The following is a 21,474-nucleotide window of genomic DNA, read 5'->3' as shown; positions in this document are numbered from 1 at the left end:
CGAGTTTTTAAGAAAAATTAATGCTGCTTACTGCAGGGAACTGCTGTGAGAGAATTCTGCATGGAAATTACTGCATATCACTGCATTAAAACAGCTAGTGGTTCCAGTGATATGCTAGACATTTCATCTCTGCAACCATGACTGCCACAGCCAGTTAAGAGTGGGTTTGACTGTTGTTTTGATCTTTTTTAGTCTTCTGATGTTTGCTTTTTTGTAATGGAGTTTTTCACAGAGTGTAACATAAACAAAGTGATTGTTTTAGCATTCCTCTCTGGAAAAGGGACAATTGATGAACTTCTAGTTTGACCAGTGGGGTCAGAGAGGTGGCAACCTCGTCTGTCCAATCCCTGATCATTGTCCAGAATCTATATGTATCGAGTTCGAAAGTAAACTGCTCTCTTTTTGCTCCGACAGCCTGACTGCATAAGTGTCATTCTTTTCATGTCCGTCTAGTGACATTGACCAAGGAAATACTTTGTTTGCTGTAGGTGCTGAGTTACTTAGCCATGCCTTATTTTGTATAGTATTAATCTTAAGATTATAGCACGCTGGTGGCTTCTGCTGCTTCTTTTCAGGATTTGACCACTACAACCCTTCTTGAGTCAAAACCAGAGCAAGTTACTTGGAAGTGCAAAAGATGCTGAGTCCTGGTCATTTGTCAGGAACACTGTCAGAGAACTACTCGGGGAGGTAGCACAGAGGAGGGCTGAGCAAACACTCCTCTGCCTGGGCTAATATTTACAGCACCACACTCTGCTCTTTACAGGGCTAGAGACAGACAGCAGACATTCACAGCTAATAGTAACACCTGTACACTACAGAAATATCAACCTAATGCAAACAACCCAGCAGAAGTTGATGTCTATATTTATGGAAAACCAAATAGAAACCTCCATTTCCTAGCATGACTGCTAGTGCCCTAAATGCCCTAAACAGCTCTGGCTGCTCATTGCCAAAGAAGGTTCAGCGGTTTGACATCCATAGCAGCTACCCATAGTTTTGTGTTTCAGTTCCTGGGCTACTTGGCCACTTCTGGCTCCGACAATTTTAATCTTTTGTTCCTATGAGTAAAGAATTCAAAGCTGCTCTTGTATTTTAGCCTCAGTGTGGTTCACAGCAGGAAGGTCTGTGACATTTAGGTGTCATGCACCTCACTGGGTAGACTATATCTTTGGTGCGAATAATTGAAAGTCGTTCTACAGGAAAAGGGAACTAAGACATTTATGATTAAAAAAATTCAGGGTGAGCAATGGACATGCTGAACAACATAGCTTCAGTCCAAAGGGACTCTGAGAAATGAAAGAGCTGAGTCAATAGGTGCCTTATGACATTTAGGAAGGAGAGTTGCATTCTAAAACAGGGCTCAGTTGACCCCATGCATCTTTCCTGGCTGAGGACTGAGTGGATGAAAAGCAGTCCTGCTGGAAGGACTGGAAGTTGCTGTGGATACCAGTAAGACGTGATTGAATAAAAACAACCCACACACCACACTGTATTAGGGAGAACATGGCCAGAGACTGAAAGAAGTTATTCATGTCTGCTTTAGCAGTGGTGTGGCCACACCTGGACTACTCTGTGCAGTTTCCTGCCCCTGAAGTTCAAGACGGATGTGGAGGAACTAGAGAGGGTCCAGTGGAGGGCTACCAAGATGGTCGCAGTGACCTACAAATTGATCATCTGAACCTGTTGCTTGGCAAAGAGGAATTTCAGAGACAATCTACTACCACCCTGCAGCTACTTGAAGGTGAGCTGCAAAGGTGATAAACCCAAATGATAGGTGATACAAGAAATTATGATGCCATAAATTCCATCTTGGGTTGTTCCAGCTGGGTGCTATGAAAAACTTTTTCACTGAGAAGTTGGTGCAGTGCTAGAACAGGTTACCTATAGATGTATCACAGTCAGTATTGACTAGCACAAAGATGTTGGATCAGAGACTCTCTAAGTCCCTTTTCACCAGCTAGTTAAGGCAATGGTTAATGTGCTTGGATGACAGAAGCAATTTAAGGCATGAGCAGCTCAGAAGAAAAATTATTTGTAAAAGGAAAGCAAAAACACTTTTTCAAGAGAAGAAAGGAAGAGTACCTTAGAACAGCACTACTCTGCTACCTTAAGTCTGATTTTTTTCAGAGGCAAGAATGTAGACAAAGTACGTAGTTTTAGTAGTGCATTACACTACATTTTGATTCAAAGACATTTAAGTGATGCACTGTGAGCCCATTTTTCTGATACAGGTATATCCATGATGGATATTGTCTCTCCTTGTCTCAAGTGAAGCTTAATGAGCTTGCAGGACAGTGGATCTGGCAGTGGCAAGACAGACCCAGGCCTTAGGGGTTGTTGCTGTTCAATGTAGTCAGAAAAATAATGGAACTTCATGGTTTTGGAAGAGTATTTCCCAGTTTAGCACTCCCACTAAAACTGCCCTGCTTGCTCCCCTGCCTTCCTTCAGTTGGAAGAACAAAAGGCAAGGATGCCAGGTGGAGATAAGAAATAGGAATGAGATAAGGAACAGTAACAGCAACAATATTAATTACAAAAGGTATAAGACAAAGAAATTATTTGCACAGAAAGTGCAACATTACAGACTGGCTCTTCCCAACCATGCTTTCCCCTACCAGAAGGACCCCCTTCTCCTCAGACGTGAGAGTTCCTTTCTCTGCCCCCAGCAATGATGTGAGGTGGTATCAAATAATATTAGGGTATTGGCCATGCCCTCTCCCACTGATCTGTGCCAAAACCAGGACAGGAACCAAACCAAAGATTTTACTTTCCTGTAGGCTGGGAAGGTACTTAAACAGGTATTAAAGCAATCAAGGTAAAGAACATGGAATAGATTATTTCCCCATTATTTCCACATTAGGCCCCAAAGATCAGTGGTCCCACTCTGCTGACACCTTCACTGCCTTTCGGTGCTGTGGAACACAGAACCAGAGCCCGTAGGTTCTTATTATAATCACTGCTGTAAATTTTCTCCTCTTTGCTTGTAAATGAGATGGGCACCTGGCAGGGCAGCAGCACAGGGGCTGTTTACTTTACATCTTATCAGTAGCATTATGTGCTTTAGAGACTTGTACCAGGAAAGACTGAGGTACAAGCTGCTCCTACTGAGTCAACAGTATGCCCTGGTAGTCAGGAGGGTCAACCATGTCCTGGGGTGCATCAAGCAAAACATCGCCAGTCAGTGAAGGGAGGCGATTGCCCTGCTTTACTCTGCACTGGTACAGCCTCACCTTGAGTACTGTGTGCAGTTTTGGGCAGCACAATATTAAGAAGACATTAAGCTATTAGAGACCATCCAAAGGAGGCCACAAGGATTGAGACTGTAAGGGAAGCTTAAGAGGTACGGCTCAGGTCACTTGGTTCGCTCAGCCTGGAGAAGAGGAGATGGTGGGGAGGCCTCCTTGCAGTCTTCAACATTCTCACGAGGGGAAGCAGAGGGGCAGGTGCCAATCACTTCACTCTCATGACCAGCGACAGGACTCAAGGAAAAGGCATGGAGCTGAGTTGGGGAGGTTTAGGTTGGGTATCGGGGAAAGGTTTTTCACTCAGAGTGGTTGAGCACTGGAACAGGTTCCCCAGGACAGTGGTCACAGCGCCAAGCTGAGCTCAAGAAGTGTTTGGACAATGCTCTCGGGCACATCATGGGATCCTTGGCATGTCCTGCACAGGGCCAGGAGTCGGACTTTATGATCATGATGGGTCTCCTGCAACTGTGCATATTCTATTATTCTATGATTCTGATACATAGCAGGACTTTGGACCACAGCACAGAGTTGCTGTACCCAGACAGATGAGGCTTTCTTTACTAATTTTGCTCCCAGCAACAAGGTTTCTAGGATTTCTTTGTCCGTCCTCACAAAAATCTCTCGCCTCCTACCCCTTGTGGTTTTTTTAAGCATCCAACAAAGTACTTGCTAGAGCTTGAAAAAGTAATTGAAGAGCTATCAGCAAGAGTGTTGACCAGTGAGGAGGATACCTGTATGCACTCAGGGAGATTTTAACTGAGGTTTTTTATACAGACGTGAAGGTCTGCCAGCATAAATGTAAAGGGAGACTCCCTGAGCCATAGGCAATTGTGCTCTAGAAGACTAGGGCTATTAGGGTAATGCGTTAGAAGGCTTGCCTCTGAGGTTTGGCATGCAAACCAAACGGGTAAAACTACCCAATTTTTTTTAGTAGCCGCATATAGTATAGAGACTGGATTAATTCTTGACAAACTGTTGGAAACTAGTAGTCTCACTGATTGCCACATGCACCAGATTTTTTTTTTTTTTTTTTAACTACAGGCAAATTCATATTCCTTAGCCTTGCCTCTTTCCACACAGGAGGGGTTTTGCCCCTTCCAGGTTCCTGGTGTCAGTCACTCTTCATGGTTTTGTCACTATTTCAACCAGTTCATGAAATAATCTGAGATATTTAAGGGTCATCAAACCCAGTACGCCTTGAAACACATTTTTCTAAGCACTCTGTCTTTGCCAATTATTCTTACCTTGCTATTGTTTAACTGCCCGAGTGAGTGTCAGGACAGGCAGGCAGCAGCCAGGACGGCCACAGACCCGTGGCTAAAGCCCAAAGAGTAATTTATTTCCCTTCCCTTGCTAACTGGGGGATCCCCACAGCACCCCCTTGGCAGAGGCACACAAGGGGAGACAGGCACCATTAAACTAGGTTCCTGCCAGAGGATCACCAGAGCGTTCACACCAGTTTAGCAAGGGTTATTGCCAGCCTCGTGTTTACGATCCTCCTCGACAGGCAGTCATGTACTTTTAACCCATTCCTCCCAACACAGTTGCCAGCTGGCGGTTCCAATTGTCACGTTCCTTTTTGCCCACCTAACTCTTAACATAGAGCAGGAGGAACGCACACAGGTCTGTTAAGACATCTCGTGGCGTATCTGAATGGAATGTGGGAGGTGTTGAAGAAAAGGGCCGCGTGAGAGTAGATCAACTGTATGGATTTCACATCAGGTACCAGGAACGTTTGCGTAATAAATAGCTTTGTTTTTCAATACCATACAGAACTTGCTTAGTGATGTCCTTGTCGTGATTTATGTAGATTATCAGGATGAGCGGGTATTACAGCGCTGATCCACTCCCAGAACCACGGGAAACGTGTGGGAGACCCCGCTGCAAAGGTGGCAAAACAGAAGCAGAACCGATTTGAACGGCTCCCTGCTTTGTCTCATGCACAGAGAGCTTTCCAGGAAGACCTGAAGCTACATCCCATTATCCACCTCCCGGCTTTTTGCCATCACCCTCGTGGTCCGCTCCCTGCAGCCGCAGCGTGCCCCAAGGCGGCCGTGACCGGGAGTACCGAACGATCCCGGCCCCGCCGGGCCCGCTCCCCCACACGCTCAAGCCCCGCGGACCGGAAGCGGAAGCGCGCGGCGCCGCGGTGGCGGCGATGCCGCTGGCGTGGGCCCAGCTGCGTGTTTCCGGTTCCGCCGGAGCGGCGCGGGCGGCCAGTGACGGGGTCCCGGGTCCTTCCGCGGCGCCGAGGGCGGCGCGGCCCCGCCCGGCCCATGGACCGGCACAAAGTGAAGCGGCAGCGTCTGGACCGGATCTGCGAAGGTGAGGCGGGGCGGGCGCCCCTCGGCAGCGGCGGCAGCGGCACCTGCCCCGTGCCGCGGGGACCCGGCGCGGCCGCTGCGCGCCCCTGAGGCTGAGCGTCCGCCCGGCGGGCGGCCAGCGGGGTCCCGCCGCACGCGGAGGCGCTGCCTCCGGCCTTCTGGAAGGGGCCGGGTGCTGGTGGCTGTCGGAGGCTCTGTGGACGTACACGTTCTGCTCGCTTAAAGGGAAAATATTATCTGGGCATGCTGGGATGGAGGGGGGGCCGGTCACTGGGGAGGAGGTGTGAAGCGACTCTGTCACTCGTTTTAGGAGCCTGGAGTAAGATGGCACGCTGCTGAGCAGATCACCTCTAATATATTATTATTGATAATAGGTGTCTTATTTTCCTTCATCTGAGTGGTGGCAGAGGTGGTTGTGGGTTTTTTTCCCAGCGTCTTTTCTTTGTGTTTGTTTCTTATTCATGTCTTTTGCTTTGCCTAATCTGTTCCTAAATACTATCAGAAATTTATTGGACTAGCAGTTGAGGATTCCAGAATTCTTGTCTTTCATGTAATCACTCCTGCTGACTTTCCTAATAGGCATACGGCCTCCTATTGTGAATGGCCCAATGCCAGCACGGCCACTGGTTGCACTTCTGGATGGACGAGATTGCACTGTGGAGATGCCCATCTTGAAGGATGTTGCTACAGTGGCATTTTGTGATGCTCAGTCAACTCAGGAGATCCATGAAAAGGTGGGCAAGAAGATGAGCAAGATTCAGAAGTAGAACTTTGCCGCTTAGGTAACCAAAGTAGATGTTGATTTGTGCTGGTTTTTGTTATAGGTGCTGAATGAGGCAGTGGGAGCTCTGATGTATCACACCATTACCCTTTCTCGTCAGGATCTGGAGAAATTCAAAGCCCTCAGGGTCATTGTGCGTATTGGCAGTGGCTATGACAATGTTGACATCAAATCTGCTGCAGAATTAGGTATGATGACACCATTAGGTGTGTGTTGTGATCAGAACTGAATGTGAAATGGAACACTGCGTGTGGTTTTGTGCATTGTAGCTGAGTGCATTTAAAAACTCATGTACAAAGATTTGGAGCTGCTCAGTGTCAGGTGTCTTTAGGAAGCTGACCAATAGAGGGCTGATAGGTGGATTAAAAGAAAGATTCTCAGTTTTCAGATTGCTCTGCTATTGATGTTGGTGTCTTTGTTGTTGCTTGGGATTCAGGAACCTGAATTTGGTGTCTAGGTAACTTTTGGTGAAGTGACTTTGTCTTTTTGTGACCCCTGAGCAAACTGATGTCTGAAAGCCACCTGCGAATGCTGATGCAGGATAAACTCACTATAAATGCTTCATGAGTTTTCCTCTTAATTTTGTATATGCAAGGAGGTTCTGACACAAAACTTTATTAGTTATCCCTTTAGAACCCTAAGCATGTGAAAAGTGTCTGGATCAGGTGACAAAAAGGTGCTATTTATTAAACAGATGGCAGTGAGACTTCTGGACCTTTCAGCCTCCTAGGTGAGATGGATCACTTAAGTACCCTTCCCCTTCTTTTTTTAAGTTTTACAAGTGTAAGGGGTTTGAAAGCTTCCTTAATGTAAGGCAGGTCTTGTTAAGCTTAAATCAAATACAGGTATTAATATATAAAATTGAAATAGGCAAGCACTGCAATTTTCAGATCTCTAAGAACAGGTGAATTGCTAATAAATGAAGAGTATGTATTGGGCTAGTGCTTGAATTAGGTCAAAAGTGCTTTTTCATTTGGATGATTCAAAGGAATAGTCTCAAGAGTTCCTCTCAAGGTCCTTGGCTTTCATCCAGCCTTTACGTATTTGTGCTGAATTTGGAACCTAACCTAGTCTTACATTTCTCTGCTTAAGGTCACTTTCTTTGATTCATTCAGATTCAAAGATTTCACTTTTCTCCCTCTGCACACTCATTTATCCAAGGTGAAATGGGTCAATGTTCTTTCACCATCAGACTGTTGCTGGCCACTTTTGCTTTGGAGTGACAGTGTGATGACCCTTACAAGTGGCCAGAGTTGCTTTTTCATGGACAACTAATGGTTATTTTCATGCTTAGCCTTCTGCTCTATGTTAAGTATGCTTTTAATTCATTCGGAGGTAAGATACTGTTCCTTGTGCATTCTCAATCTTCAGACCAAAGGGCTCTTGTCTGTGTTTGTGGTTTCTTACATTTAGGTATAATACTGCATGTTAACACAAATCTATGTCTGGCTGTGTAACAGATGGATGCATGGGGCTTGTCCAGACTTGAATGAGATGGTAATCAGCGAGATTAGGAGAAATTGGGTTTTTCTCTCACCCCTACTCATGTCCTCTGAGTTGTCTCTGTGGCATTATGGCAAAATTGGAAATAATTTGACAGAGAAAACCAGTCAGATATTGGGATTGTCTGTGGCCATTGCTCTCCTAATTCTCATGGGAAAGCATGGTCTGAGTTTAGCCAAATATCTCCTGTGACTAGGCTTACAAAACAATGATGCCTTCAACCATTGCCTAGATTTTATTTCCAGTTTTTAGCTAGGTAGTGGACTTATGAGGTAGAACAGTTGCCTTGGTTTGGCAAGTGACTAGCGTTAAGAGTGGGAAGAGACCCTTTTTCCATCTAATTTTCTTGGCTGGTTTGTTGAACGAAGGACAGCAGAAATTAAATTATATGTTTCCAGCCTCCCCCCCCCCCCTCTTTTTTTGTTTGTTTTGTTTTGTTATAGTCTGCTCAGGACTTAACAAATTTTGATACTGTGTTCCATCTTTCCCTTTTCTGACAGTAATTCATGCTTCTAGGACTTCAACTCTGTTTGCATTACTAATTTACCTGATAGTTGTAGCCATGAGTTTTATTATGGTCCTTGTGGTTGTATGTTATTCTAGAGTGGGAGTGTTACGTGATGTAATGTTTAAGCTTAACTTCAAATGGATTTAGGGAAGCTCCTGGGGCTTCTTGTCTGCATTTAATGAGTTAGTTACTTATTGTTGCTCCTGGGGAGGCTGATGCTTGCAGTGAGCATCTGGACTGTGAGGCATGAAGAGCTCAGCCATCTGTCTCAATTCTTCTACAGTCTGCCTGTTAATCTGTCAGGAGTATCTGTGGAAGGAGTGCATCTTTTTGAATGCACATCTCTTAAAACAGTCAGTATCTTGTATCACTTGTATGGCCCAGTTTTCTCATTTCGGCTTGTTTGTTTGCATGTTTGTTTTTCTGCTAAGTGCGTCAATCAAAAAGGTATTTATAAGGAAGGAATGGTATTTCCTAGGGGATTGAAAAGATGGCTGGTCACATCTGTGTTGTTGTAGAATGAAGTTCTGAAATGAATCCTGTGTTTCTTGAGTTCTAGAGTACTGAATTATCTTGGAGTATTTGTGCTTAATGAGCTTTATGTCGGTTTAGAATTGTGATGCTAAAAATCTTATATGACCTCTGTGGCTTTGTAGGCATTGCAGTTTGCAACATCCCTTCCTCCTCAGTAGAGGAGACTGCTGACTCTACCCTCTGCCACATCTTGAACCTCTATCGCCGTGTTACTTGGCTACATCAGGCTCTGCGGGAAGGGAATCGAGCCTCAAGCGTAGAACAGATTCGAGAGGTGGCTGGAGGTGCTGTGCGTATCCGTGGGGAGACTTTGGGCATCATTGGACTAGGTAAGTGATGGGAATTGTTAGACTGAAAAGAGAACTGTGAACATTTTTGGGAAGCTAAGAGTCACACACTGAGAAAAGTGATAATTCTGCAACTGTTCTTTATGAAACACACAGACTCCTAAGGAATGCTAGTGCCCTATTCTGGATACCTTCAAGAGTTGGGTATATGTCAGGGGATTGGGTATTCTTTTTTCGATTTCAAATGGTTAGAAGAATTGGAACATTCATACAGCTCTTCTTGGTGACTGTTTCCCTCTGCTAGGTTCTGTTATCAGTATCAAATCTGCCTGAAAGGTGGCTACCAATTCCTTCTCCGAGTTCTTGTAGCCAGATTATTATCTCTGACTCAGAGTTTAGATTTGGTTTGAAAACAACTGCTTCTTGACGAAACTCTGGCTATTGCATGGGGAAAAACTAGAATTAGCTACATAGGAGCAGCACTGAATAGCCTCCTTGGGATCCCTGTGGCAATCCTAGGGGTTTCCAGGGCTGCAATATCTTGCGCCCTGGCAGTAAACTTAAGTGTAAGCTCCCAGTCTATCCCCGTATCTTGTCTTTAAAGTTTGTTTTACCTTTCCTTGATGATTGTGGGTTTTCTTTTGTGAAGGCCGAGTTGGACAGGCAGTGGCTCTGCGAGCCAAGTCCTTTGGCTTCAACGTGATTTTCTATGATCCCTATCTGCCGGATGGAGTGGAGCGATCCTTGGGTTTACAACGAGTAGGAACCCTGCAGGATCTACTAATGCACAGCGATTGCATCACATTGCACTGCAGCCTGAATGAACATAACCATCACCTCATCAATGACTTCACTATTAAACAGGTGCAGCAGGAGCTTGATTTCCCCCACAGAGCACTGTGGAAATGAATGCAAACCAAAACTGCTGCTTTCACGGAGGCTGAGAGCGTGTGAATCCTGCTGCCTCTGTTGTGTGCCTCCTGCTGCCTTTGGAGGCTGGGCGCGTGTGGATTCGGGTGCCTGTGCTTTGTGCTGTATATAACTTTATGTTAAGAGAAGAGTAGGATTGGCTTTTCTTGCAAAATAGTTTCCTTTATAAAGAATATTTTAAGCGATTCCATAATTTCAAATTATCTTTAAAATAATTCACTGCGCTGGTTAGAGCTAGATGTGGTGTGGCTGGGACACTGTGTATGTTGTTCTACACAGCATGGCCAAAGCCTCTGCCCAAGCCCACTGCAAAGCCAGTTTCGGGCTAAACTCCACGAGTCTATGAATGCTTTCCAGTGCTTTTGTGAGAGACATTTGGACATTGTAGTCCAGTTTTGTATGGCTGGATACTTGATTCATGATTCCTGTCCTTTTTTTTTTTTTTTTTTAATAATAGTAGGATGAATATGGAGTGCAGAACTTGAGAGTTCCACTTTTGCCCTTGTTGTCTTGTGGTTTTGTTTGTTGGTTTTTAAAGCAAATTTTTCAAGCATTGCTTGCAGGCATTTCCCCTGTGGTAAGCTTTGCAGTGAAAGCACTCCTAGTTCTTCCAGGCCTCATCTAATCACTGCAGACTCCTGCTCATTTCCAATAGACTTCCCAAGAATCGCTGAGCTTTCATGAAAAGTCTCATTCTCAGTGCACGTACTATTTTTCTTCTTCCAGATGCGTCAGGGCTGCTTCTTAGTGAACACCGCCCGGGGAGGGCTGGTAGATGAGAAAGCCTTAGCACAAGCCTTGAAAGAGGGGAGAATCAGAGGAACAGCATTGGATGTGCATGAGTCTGAGCCTTTCAGGTAATGTGGTCCCTGCATGCCTGCTGCTATCTAATGGTTCACCTGAACTGGATGGTCCTTTTGGCGGTTTGGTGGGGGGTGGTTTTTGGCTTTGGTTTGGTTTGTGGGGATTTTTTTGGGGGGGTGGGGTTTTTTTTTCTTGTTTTGTTTTTTTGTTGTTATTTGGGTTACCCAAATTAGTGATGCCCAAAAGGACAGATGGGGTTACCAGTTCTGGAAAAAAACCTTCTTCTTCCCCCTAGTTTTGCTCAGGGGCCGTTAAAAGATGCACCCAATGTTATCTGCACCCCTCACACTGCCTGGTACAGTGAACAGGCTTCCATTGAATCCAGAGAAGACGCAGCTAAAGAGATCCGCAGAGCTATTACAGGTAACGAAGAAGACTTGCAGCTGCTGCTGAATTAGTGGGTTTTTATTAGTTTATGGCAAGGATTATGCTGATTGTTCTGAAAACTTAGACTCCTTACTGGTTTCTGGAACTGGAGTGTAAGTTGATAATTGCATCTTTGCCTTCTGAGAATTCTTGTACCTAATGCCAGAGTGGCTCTTCTTGGGAAAGCCTCTTTACCTACATCTTCCAAATCCTTTGCAATAATTCCTTTGACAGTTTTACAGTATGCTTTTCTCCTTGAGTAGTACATACTGTCTCTTGAAAAAGGTGAGGCTTGGCAGTTGCAGTTTGTGACAATAATTTTCACATGATCGTAGAAGTGGGAAGAAAAGATCAGTTTCTTGCTGTCCCCAGACACCAGATGCCTAGAGGAGAGTGTCCTGTACCCAGTGTTATCCTGTAGAGGTGGATGGAAAGATTTTGCACTTTTCCTTTCTACTTTCCCTTTTAAATACTGCAGGGAACAAAGCTCTCCTACCTGTTTTCTGGTTTTTTTGTCATTTTTGGTGCCCTTGCAGGTCACATACCTGATGCTTTGAGAAACTGTGTTAATAAGGAGTACTTGCTGTTAGCAGCTCAGTGGTCCAATATTGATCCTGCAACTGTCCACCCTGAACTCAATGGAGCTGCAGCTTACAGGTGAGATACGTAGGTTATCCAAACATCTTCCTGCTGAAGTAGGTCAGGGGTTTGAGAACTGCTTGTACCTGCAAACAGGTATGTCTTTGTTCCTCTATACTCTACATGAGTTCTTTCCCAAAACTTAACAGCAGCACTTCTAAAGCTGTACGTATTCAACATGTACTTGGTCGTGTTTAGTTCCAGCCGCATACCAGTCAATATTTCCAAATTCTTGGAAGACATGCCCAGGAGATACTTTAATATAAGAAAGCCTGCTCAACATCCCAAAAAAGGACTGCAACTTTACATTAGGAGTTGTGCATATCATTGGGGCTATATAAATAAAGCACAGTTCTTACATGTAGCCCAGATATGGACCATTACTGAGACATTGTCCAGTGGATTTGTTCAGTAGTCTAAACAGAGTGTATTTGAGTTTATCTGTTAAAACCTGGCTAAGTGATTGTGGGCAAGTTGCTTCCCTCTGTTTGTCTCCCATCTGCAAAGTAGGAAATATATTTTCTTTCCTTCTCTGAGACATCTACGGAAGTTGCAGTGTATTTATGGAGAGGGCATAGGAAAGCAGAACGGAAGTGATGGATGAATAGTTCATTAGCAATTCATGACTGTCACTCTCCTATTTTTCATCTTGCATCTAGCTGTTTAATTAGTTCAGATTCTTACTTTTTCTGTCTTGGAGTCCAGTGATGGATAACTGCAGCTTACACCCCTCCTGCTGATGGGGAGGGAATTCCTAGTCCTCCATGTGCCTTCATAGAGTGCCTCACAATATATTCAACTGGAGATAAATTTTGTATCTGTTTTCAAATGCTTAGTATGGGACCTTGGACTGTCTGGGTCTGTCTGCAGACAGGTGTGATTTGGCATTAGGATACCACTGCTACTCTTCAGCTCTGGACACTTCTTGTGTTCTATCTCAGAGCGTTTCTGTTAGGAATTTGTTTTCAGCACATCTGAGAGTGTGGCTCCTTTTCCTTTGAATAACTCTGTTTGACAAGCTTGTAATTTCTATGTTTTTGTTGGTTTTAGGTTTCCTCCAGGAGTAGTGGGAGTACCCAACCCTGGGCTACCAGAGCCACCAGTAGTGGAAGGGATTGTAGCTCATGGGATCCCTCCCGTTTCTCACCCTGCACCACGTACCCCTTCCCCAGGAGAGACAAGCAAACTGGATGCAGACAGAGAGATTCCTGCTGACCAATAGCAGCATGTTTCTCTCCTCTCCTTTGACAGCAGAAAAAAGTAGGAGGGCATCTCCTCCTAGGACCTTCTTTAACACCGTACAGACACTGTTTCCTGTTCACATGGGACAGGAGAATGCATTTCATTGCCGACAGACTTTAGCTCTTGCCTTTATTTTGTAACCTTTTAGTTATAATTTCTTAATGAATCTTTCTCCTTCTCTGGGGCGTGGCAGCAGTGGCCTTGCCTCCCCTTGGCTTAATGAATCAGTTCTCCCATGTATCTGCTTCAGTTGTCTGTGACAGGGAACTGTCTTTGTGTGCTTGAAAATCGAAGTGAAGCCACCTGATCAGGGATGGTCCTCGGTATTCTGAACTTAAGTGCACACTTTTCAGTTGTAACTTGTAGCTTAAATTTAATTTGGCTGAACCTCTTTTAAGAGTAGCCATGGGGAATATTAGAAAAAATAGTGGTGGAGAAGTTGTGACTATTGTCTTCATTATGCCCCTTATAGAAGGCAGCCAGCCTAAGCTCTGTATGTTACTTTGCTTGTTTTATTTAACATTTCCTGTGAGAGCAGGCATAGTGCAGGCACTGTTAGTTCTTGACCATACCAAGTTTTCTCTATGCAGTTCTAGGCCTGAAGTTAAAAGTAACAGTGTCAAAGCCAGCCTTTTAAATAGTTTGGGATTAAAATTTAATCAAATGTATTTTGGTGGCCACCATGTTTGTGAGGCTTCAGAATTGTTCACCCTGGAGTCTATAACTTGGAGAAGGTAAGAAAATGGAGAAATAGGAAAAGCATGCACTGAGAGACAGGGAGTAGCAATAATGTGCAGTTGCTGGTTCCTCACACACAAGTACCTCGTAGTCTATGGCAGCGTTTATTCACAAGGGATCCATCACGCTAGAATTCTAAGCTTTAAGATACAGATTTCTTTTTCTTTTTGTATCACTGCATCAGCTAGAAGTAACGTCCCACTTATCTGTGCTGGTGGAGAAGGCAGCTTTTAACAGTCAGGAAAAAGTTTTTCACCAGAAGGTGGCTGAGCACTGGAATAGACTCCCCAGGGAGGCTGGCACAGCACCAAGCCCATCTGAGTTCAAGAAGTTCTTGGACCATGCTTTCGGGGACGTTGGGATTCTTGGGGTGTCCTGTGCAAGACCAGGAGTTGGACTCCATGATCCTGATGGGTCCCTTCCAACTCGGCATATTCTATGATTCTGTGATACACTGCATCTCTATGGCAGGGCAGGGCACCAGGGCAATGCGAGACAGCAGTTTGTTTTACATGAATAGGCTTTGTGAAACTAAAAAGAGAATTGATACTCTCAGTTTTTCACCTGAAGCCAAGGCGGGATTGTTGCTGGCAAGTCTTCTCCATTTCACAAATGATTGAATATGAATCGCTCCTTTGAGCGGCGTGGGGTCTTCAGCAAAAGAGGTTCCACAGGAGAAGACTTTCCTTTATTACACGTCTCCCTTTAATTTCATCTTGTTACACATCCGTTACAGCCTTTCCATGCACAAGATGTAACAATACCCGATTAATTTGTTCATGTTGTTTGGATATATTAAAGTAGGTGCTATATGGGAGGCATACCCTATTGTGTGGGTTTCTCCGCCTCCCTTGATTATTCTCTCTGTTGTGTGTCTGTGACTGGAAACTGAACAGTTGGGAACAGACTGGAAAAACAACTTCAAGTATGGACAAAATCCTCTGTTTAGGCTGTTTAGTTTAGGAAGGTAGGAAAAGCTTTCAGAATAACCAAGTTCTCAGATTTTTTTTCCTGGTTTAAAATTCTTCTATAGTACTGCCTTCTCTATAGTGGCTTACTACTAATACAGTGATTCATTCCTTTCTCCTCCCCTTCTCCACTCCCCCCAGCAATTCAAGAAAGGAAAATAGTCAAGAAGTAAACTTCAGGTGTTTTTTAAAAAATTTTACACTTTAGCTGTTTAGTATTAGCAAGATAATACTAGTTTTATAGTGCTGAGTGTCTTTTTTTGATAAGGTATTTGTCTCAGTGAAGTTTCATGGCCTCTGTGTTTTTGTGGATGATTCTGATTCTACTTCAAATTCATATACCTCCTTGGCTGCTCAGGTTTAGCAGATCAGACTGAGACTGGTGGTAGGCATGAGTTAAAGGAGAACTTTTTCTGAACAAAAGCCTAGAGCTCAGAAGCCCATTGATAGCAGATGTACCTAAAATAACCAGCACTTTCCTGAATTCTCTACTATCTAGGAAATTCAGATTTCACAAGCTGCTGGCTCAGAAAGATCTTCCGATAGGCAGGTGTGGAAAAGTTTTCAGAGAGCTCATCTTCTATTACCACATTAGGGAAGCAGTCTGTCAATAACTACTCTTTATTTGCTGCTGAAAATTCCTGCCCTGCTTAGGGGTTGAGGTCTGAGATTATTTTGTGGTAAGGGGCTTCTAGTTATGAGCTTTGAGGATCAGAATACATTGACCTTGTCTTTTCTAGAACACAATGCAAGATAGATTTATTTTTTTAGAAGAGGCAAATTATTTTTTTTTTCCTCTTAACTGCAAAGTATCTCTATGGACAGTCAAATAATTGAGCAGAGGAAGAGTAGAAAGATTTCATCTGGGGGAAACTTGAGTTTCTCCATTCATATTTTTGGTGGCTAGATACACTAGTGACTAGTAAGCATAGGAATTAAATGATTGATGATGTAATAAATATTTCCAGTTATGGGTACAAAGGAGTTGAAGCTGACAGCATTGATAGTGGCTCTGTTCTATCCAACACGATGTAGGCTTGTTACTGGATATGACAGTAATTTTCCCCTTGATTAAAGCCACAGCAGAAAATGTTGAGGTAAAAATGAACACAGCCCTCATCTTGTCCTCAAAGAAGGACTCTCTTTGCATTTACAGGATTACTCTGCCTGTGTGCTGTTTGTACCTCTGCTGACAGCCTGAACCTATTATCACCAGACAAAGGCTGTTCTGAATGGATAGCTCAAAAGAAAAATTTACCTGTACTAAAGCATTCTGAGGTCGTCTTTCCCTGAGTGCCAAGTGCTTTGTTAGCACTCTCTTGTGTGATACACTGACCTTGCAGCTCCCCCTCCCAAGCTTCGTGCAGTATACAGAAGTGGAATGACTTTATTTTTTTTTTTTAATGCCTTCCTTCAGAACTAGTGCAGAGCTTTAATCCCAAAGAACAGAAGTCTCCCAGGGTGAGGCAGGAGTTCCCTAGCTGCACTAATCTGCTTACAGGAGGTGCTCACAGTATCCCAAGGTACATTCTGTTCATCAGGGTCACTGCTGCTGACCAGCCTTTTTTATAGAGGACTCAGAGTTTCAGAAATATATTTTTGTAGACAATGATTAAACTGTGAAACATTGAAATAAAGCATGTAAACAAAAACTTACAGCACTGTCCTCTGTACAGATGTTTTCCTCACTTCAGTTCTCTCCTGGCTCATTAGAAAATGTTTGATTACTTCTTGGATATATTTTAATAAAGTTCTCCAAAGAACATGGCTGCTGTCTATGGAAGGGGTAGCCTTAGATACACTATTGAAAGGGAGGGTTGAAAACCCCTACAGGTGAGTGTCCACATCAGTCCCACTTTTCTCAAATTATGTAAATTCCACAAAATCGGTCCCTGGATCAGCCACGCTGGCAAATTACTTTCTTTGTGTGCTGTAGCACTGACCATCAGTCAAGGCTGTGCAGGTGGCAGTCCGGAGAAGAAGCCATCTTCAGTGCTTAAGGGACACCTTTGGATGTAGGTTGGTGGTTGCTTACGTGATTTCTCACAAGCTGAAATTGTGATGTCTGGTTTTGCAGCCATTTAAGGTTGTCGTTCAACAGCAGAAGCTGTCCTTACCCTTTCACAGGAAAATAGTATTTGAAGTTAACGCACAGCTCACGAAACTTGCTTTTCTAACTTGTAATAGAGGTTGTGGCAACACAATTAGCATAGGAAAGTTGTTAATGAATTTACTTCATGCTTTATGGCTTATGGTGTCTGGGTCAATCATTAATGACACTTAGGAAACCCCTAGAATTGGTGGATTTTATCACTGTTGGCCCACCTGGTTCTGTATGCCATTGGAATATCCAGCATCACGCTTGGGAGATGGGAAATGCTGATCTGCTTTATCACGGCCATGGGAGTCTGAGCTGGTGGAATGGGAAGGGGCAAGGGAGCACTTGGAATTTTTCACGTGGTGGTACTGTTTCTGGTGCACAGCTGATGATCTTTCTGTTTCAGTAAAATTTAAGACCCGAGGGCAAAGATTGGTCTTCAAAGAGTATAGTACTGATCTTGGCATCGCACTCACTTAGGTGCAAGATACAATGCTTCTGATACCATGCAGTAATGTTTCATGTAGGTACTGTACTTAAAAAAAGCGGGAGAGAGGAGTTAGTAAATCTAGTGGTGTGCAGTAAACCAACACTCAGAGATGCCGTACAGCGCAGGAGGAGAGCACGGAGTGCTGATACTCTGAAGTTTTGTGTAGTTGTTCAGCTGGTATTGCGCATTGCCATACCCATGTTTTAGTCAGTACATTACATCCCTCTGACTAGAAAGTAACAAAGAGGAAATGTCATCTGCTTAAAACAACCAGGCACAATAATTTGAATAAATGGAAGTGAAAGCTAGCAACTTGCCTTTGCTGTTGCTGATTGAGTGTCGGGACTGTACCAGGGTGAAGAAACAATACATGCAAGAGAACAACCTACTTCCACAAGAGTATCCTTGTGCTGGTATGGAGTATAGTATCTGCTCCTCATTCCAGTTTATGTCACTGCTACTGTGTTTTTACTGCACAAGCAGAAACAGATATAAAGTCGCATGTCATTTTTCTAACTGTAGGATGCTTACGTACTTTGTGGTTCACGTTGAAAAGGGGCAGGTTTAGGACGTTGTGCTACCCTACATGATAACTGTTCAGATGTATTAGCTAATCACGACAGCTGAATTCACTCACATATTGATTTTGTATCTTAATTAGTTCCTAAATGCATCCCCTTTCCAAAATCTGCCTCACTGGAAAGCGAAGCAACCCGCCCTGTGCGGCGCTGCCGGTCCTCTGGGGCCGGCCGCAGTTCCTCATGCTATCTGTGGGATCCAGCCTGAGACGCGGGCACTGGTTCTTCGGTGTGTTTACCTCGAAACTTAGCTTAAAACTCCTTGATTTCTGCGGTAATTCCGGGTTTTGAACTTGGCGGTCGTGGGCGAGCCTGCCTAGGCCCTACCGGCGCCCGCCGACCGACCTCCTGCTCCGCGGCGCGGCCCGTCCCTCCCGCCGGCCCCTCGGCCCGCCCGTCCCGCGCGGGGCCTTGTGGGGCCGGGTCGTTCGCGCGGTGCACGCCGGGACGGCGGCGGGCGGCGCTCGGGCCCAGCGCGGGGCAGGAGCCTCTCGGTGCCTCGGGCGGCGGCGGCGGCTGCGGCCGGAGCGCTCGGGCGACGGCGGCGGCTTTGCCCGGCGGGGATGGCGGACGCGGCGGCCTCTCCCGTGGGAAAGCGGCTTCTGCTGCTGCTGGCGGCCGGGCCAGGCGAGGGCGAGACGGCGGGGTCGGAGCCGGGGCCTGCGCTGCCCGCACGGGCCTGGCGGAGCGGCACCGTGAGGGCCATGAGTGGAGCGGTGCCCCAGGACCTGGCGGTGAGGCCCGGGGCGGGAGTGGCGCACAGTTCCGCGCACGGGGCCGGGGGTCGAGCCTCCCGCGAGGGCCGCGGACGGGCCGGGCTGGACTGGGGGCGGGCGGGGTGCCGCGGCCGAACTGTGCCGGCGGCCCGGGAACTCCTGCAGCGCCGGGCCCGCCGGCCCTGCGCCCTACGAGCGCAACGGCGGAGCGGCCGGGCAGCTGCGTGAGGGGTCGGGCACCGCCGGTGCGGTGGTTGGAAGTAGCATACGTGTGAAACAAATACGTCTGGGACATTTCTGGTGCTGATGTATCTGTATGTGTACAACCTCAAAGCGTTGTTTTGCGGGTTTTTGGGGTTTTGTTTTGTTCTTCCGCCGCAAAGATGTTAAATATTCTCGATCAACGTGAATTGTATTTGAAATATATATATATTGAGGGCTGAGTTTTGAGCGAGGCTCGCCCATTTGATTTTGGCTCAGATTTTGTTTTCAGTTGTCGGAATTTGAGCTTCGTGTATTGTACTTAAGCACTCGAGCATTTGTCTGGTTTATTTCTAGTTTCCCTCAGTGAAACGCCTGGGTGGAGATCCTAAAAAGAGCTCTTGACCTGTATTGGTGGAGTTTCTCTTTGCAGGTGTCAGTTCTGCAGGCACTTGCTTTAAGTGCTGGCATGCTTTGGAGGGCTGTGTCTGATTTAGTGGCCCACGGTACCAGGAATGAGGTTCTGTGTTTCTGAACAGTCTTAGTTCTCTTTATGATTAATTTTTTAAAAATTAGCAGTTGCCATAAGTTCTTTGGGCTTGTTTGCAGAGTTCCGGCTCTGAGCCGTTCCCTTGACATCCATCCTCTAGTGATACTCTTGCTTTGGCCTTGTTGTAGGTCTGCACCTACGGCTGTCAGCAGAAAGCAGTGGGCTGGGTTTGGCTTTGCAAACCTGGGGGGCCTGACACCCCGTGTCTGCGGTTGGGAGCTAAGGTTATGTACTCCAGCTGCTGCCTAACTTGTTCAAGGAGGAGGAGAGAAAGACCCATGCAGTAGGGGTTTCTTCAGAAGGCAAATGTGTCAGGTGTTTGAGACTGTCTGAATTGTGCAAGTGTGTCAGGGCTAAGATCCAGCTGAAGGACCGCTCTTGTAGCAGACTGCACTGGACATGTGTGTCATCGCTACTGTTGCATTTTCACTGGTTTGTGAATACATTGCCTTCATTCAGCACTGCAGTTCTCTCCCCAGTTCCTTTCATCAGTAACCTTCCATTTAATAGTGTTTCAGGGGTGTAGCTGTCTATAAATAGTGTATTCTCAAAAATCTATGCAAGAACTGTAAAATGTGAACTGTGTAAAATAGTCGAGGCAGAATTTAGAGTAATGTGGGACATTCAGTGTTTTCGTGGACTCTTCCATGCATAATGTATGTTGCTGTGACAATGGCAATGATATACTATCAAAAAAGAGTTCTTTTTAAATTCATTCCGTCAGAACAAGTGATGAGTTGGCACCAAGCAGTCAACCACTCTTTAGGAAATACTCTTTTAAGGTAATAATGTGAACTAGGTGTGATAAAGGCTAGGAAAAATTTGTTTTCTATTCTTTGGTCTACCTAAGTCTGTCCTTTCTCGTAGAATCCTGTAAGGATGGTTTCAATTACTAGTCTGTAATCTTATGTTGGGCTTATAGAAATACAAAAGTATAGTTGACTATCTCCATCTTTCTAGGGCAGAAATCTTGGGAATAGACAAGAAGTATAAAACTTGAAAGCATGGGTTTTGTTGGGTTTTATTTTTTTTCCTGTTCGAGTAAAGCCTCTGAAAGATTTTTGGATTTTTTTTTTCCCTGTAAAATTTTGGTTACAGAGAGTAGCTCTTAGACATTCTTACTTTGATGTAATGTGGAGTAATCTAATTGTGGTTAGTCCACAAAAAAAAAAGTATATGGGTCAGTCCAAGTTTTTTTCCCATCTTCAGAGCATCTAGAAGAAATCCTGAGGAAATACTATGCTGCTATTAGAAAACAGCTTTGCTTCTTCTAAATGGAAACACGTATTATCCTCTTTCTCAAAACGTTTAGTAGAACAGGATCATTAAAGACCTATTGAGCCTTATCTCAGTCTGTTCCTAATATTGTAAAAGTACATGGTACATGCTAATGGCAAAATAACACAATGTGTCCCATGAAGGACAGTACTGCTTTTCTTAATGTGGAACAGAAGATGATTGTTTTAATGCATAGGCAAGCTTTTCTGTACCATGAAAGTTAGGAGGCCTGGGACACAAGTGTTTTGGGTAGAGACTTCTGGCAAAGTAGCACAAATATAATATTAAGAAAGCTATAGGCCCACTGATAATGGAAGGGTGTTCAGTCTAGTTTCCACTATATTGCTGAAAATTATTGAATTGGTGGAAGGATATCTTGAAAGGTCTGGTACTGTTTCTTAGCAGGGCAGCTTAAGCAGTAATGGAGTTCAAGAATTCATCAAGAGCGTTACTTCATATTCTTCCCTTGGGGTTTGAGCTTTTGAGTCTGGAGGGAGGAGTGGGATGGAGGAGAAAGTGGTCTCTTATACTTCTTTTAGTACCATTTATTGGTAAAGCAGAGAGCTGCCTGTCTCCGTTTAGTGCCTTGTCACTTCCCAGTGATCTGGTAATAGTTACAAAACCCGGTGTT

The 21,474-nt window shown here is 44.8% G+C and overlaps 2 protein-coding genes across 3 annotated transcripts in view; both read left to right on the top strand.

The window, feature by feature from the left end:
* The first annotated feature begins 5,406 nt into the window (after positions 1-5,406).
* LOC136297430 (C-terminal-binding protein 2-like) lies at positions 5,407-16,588 on the top strand. Its single transcript, XM_066197333.1, is given in 10 exon segments — positions 5,407-5,472; positions 5,474-5,573; positions 6,152-6,306; positions 6,397-6,541; positions 9,021-9,227; positions 9,835-10,049; positions 10,842-10,972; positions 11,215-11,342; positions 11,882-12,002; positions 13,035-16,588. Coding segments are annotated over 10 exon segments (1,440 nt in total). The 3' UTR covers positions 13,207-16,588.
* Positions 16,589-18,646: 2,058 nt separating this feature from the next.
* Positions 18,647-21,474, top strand: part of KDM3B (lysine demethylase 3B) — a 46,212-nt gene continuing 43,384 nt past the window's right edge. For both annotated transcript variants that reach the window (XM_066197512.1, XM_066197513.1), the window contains exon 1: positions 18,647-18,832. In XM_066197512.1, the coding sequence (XP_066053609.1) occupies positions 18,662-18,832 (171 nt within the window). In that variant the 5' untranslated portion in view covers positions 18,647-18,661. The remainder of the gene's footprint in view (positions 18,833-21,474) is intronic.

Source organism: Chamaea fasciata, unplaced genomic scaffold (assembly GCF_029207755.1).
Source record: "Chamaea fasciata isolate MVZ Bird 193981 ecotype frontalis unplaced genomic scaffold, bChaFas1.0.hap1 SCAF_15, whole genome shotgun sequence".
NCBI classification, from domain to species: Eukaryota; Metazoa; Chordata; class Aves; order Passeriformes; family Sylviidae; genus Chamaea; species Chamaea fasciata.
Note: the sequence above shows the minus strand (reverse complement) of the source record. Positions and strands in the feature narration are given on the sequence as shown.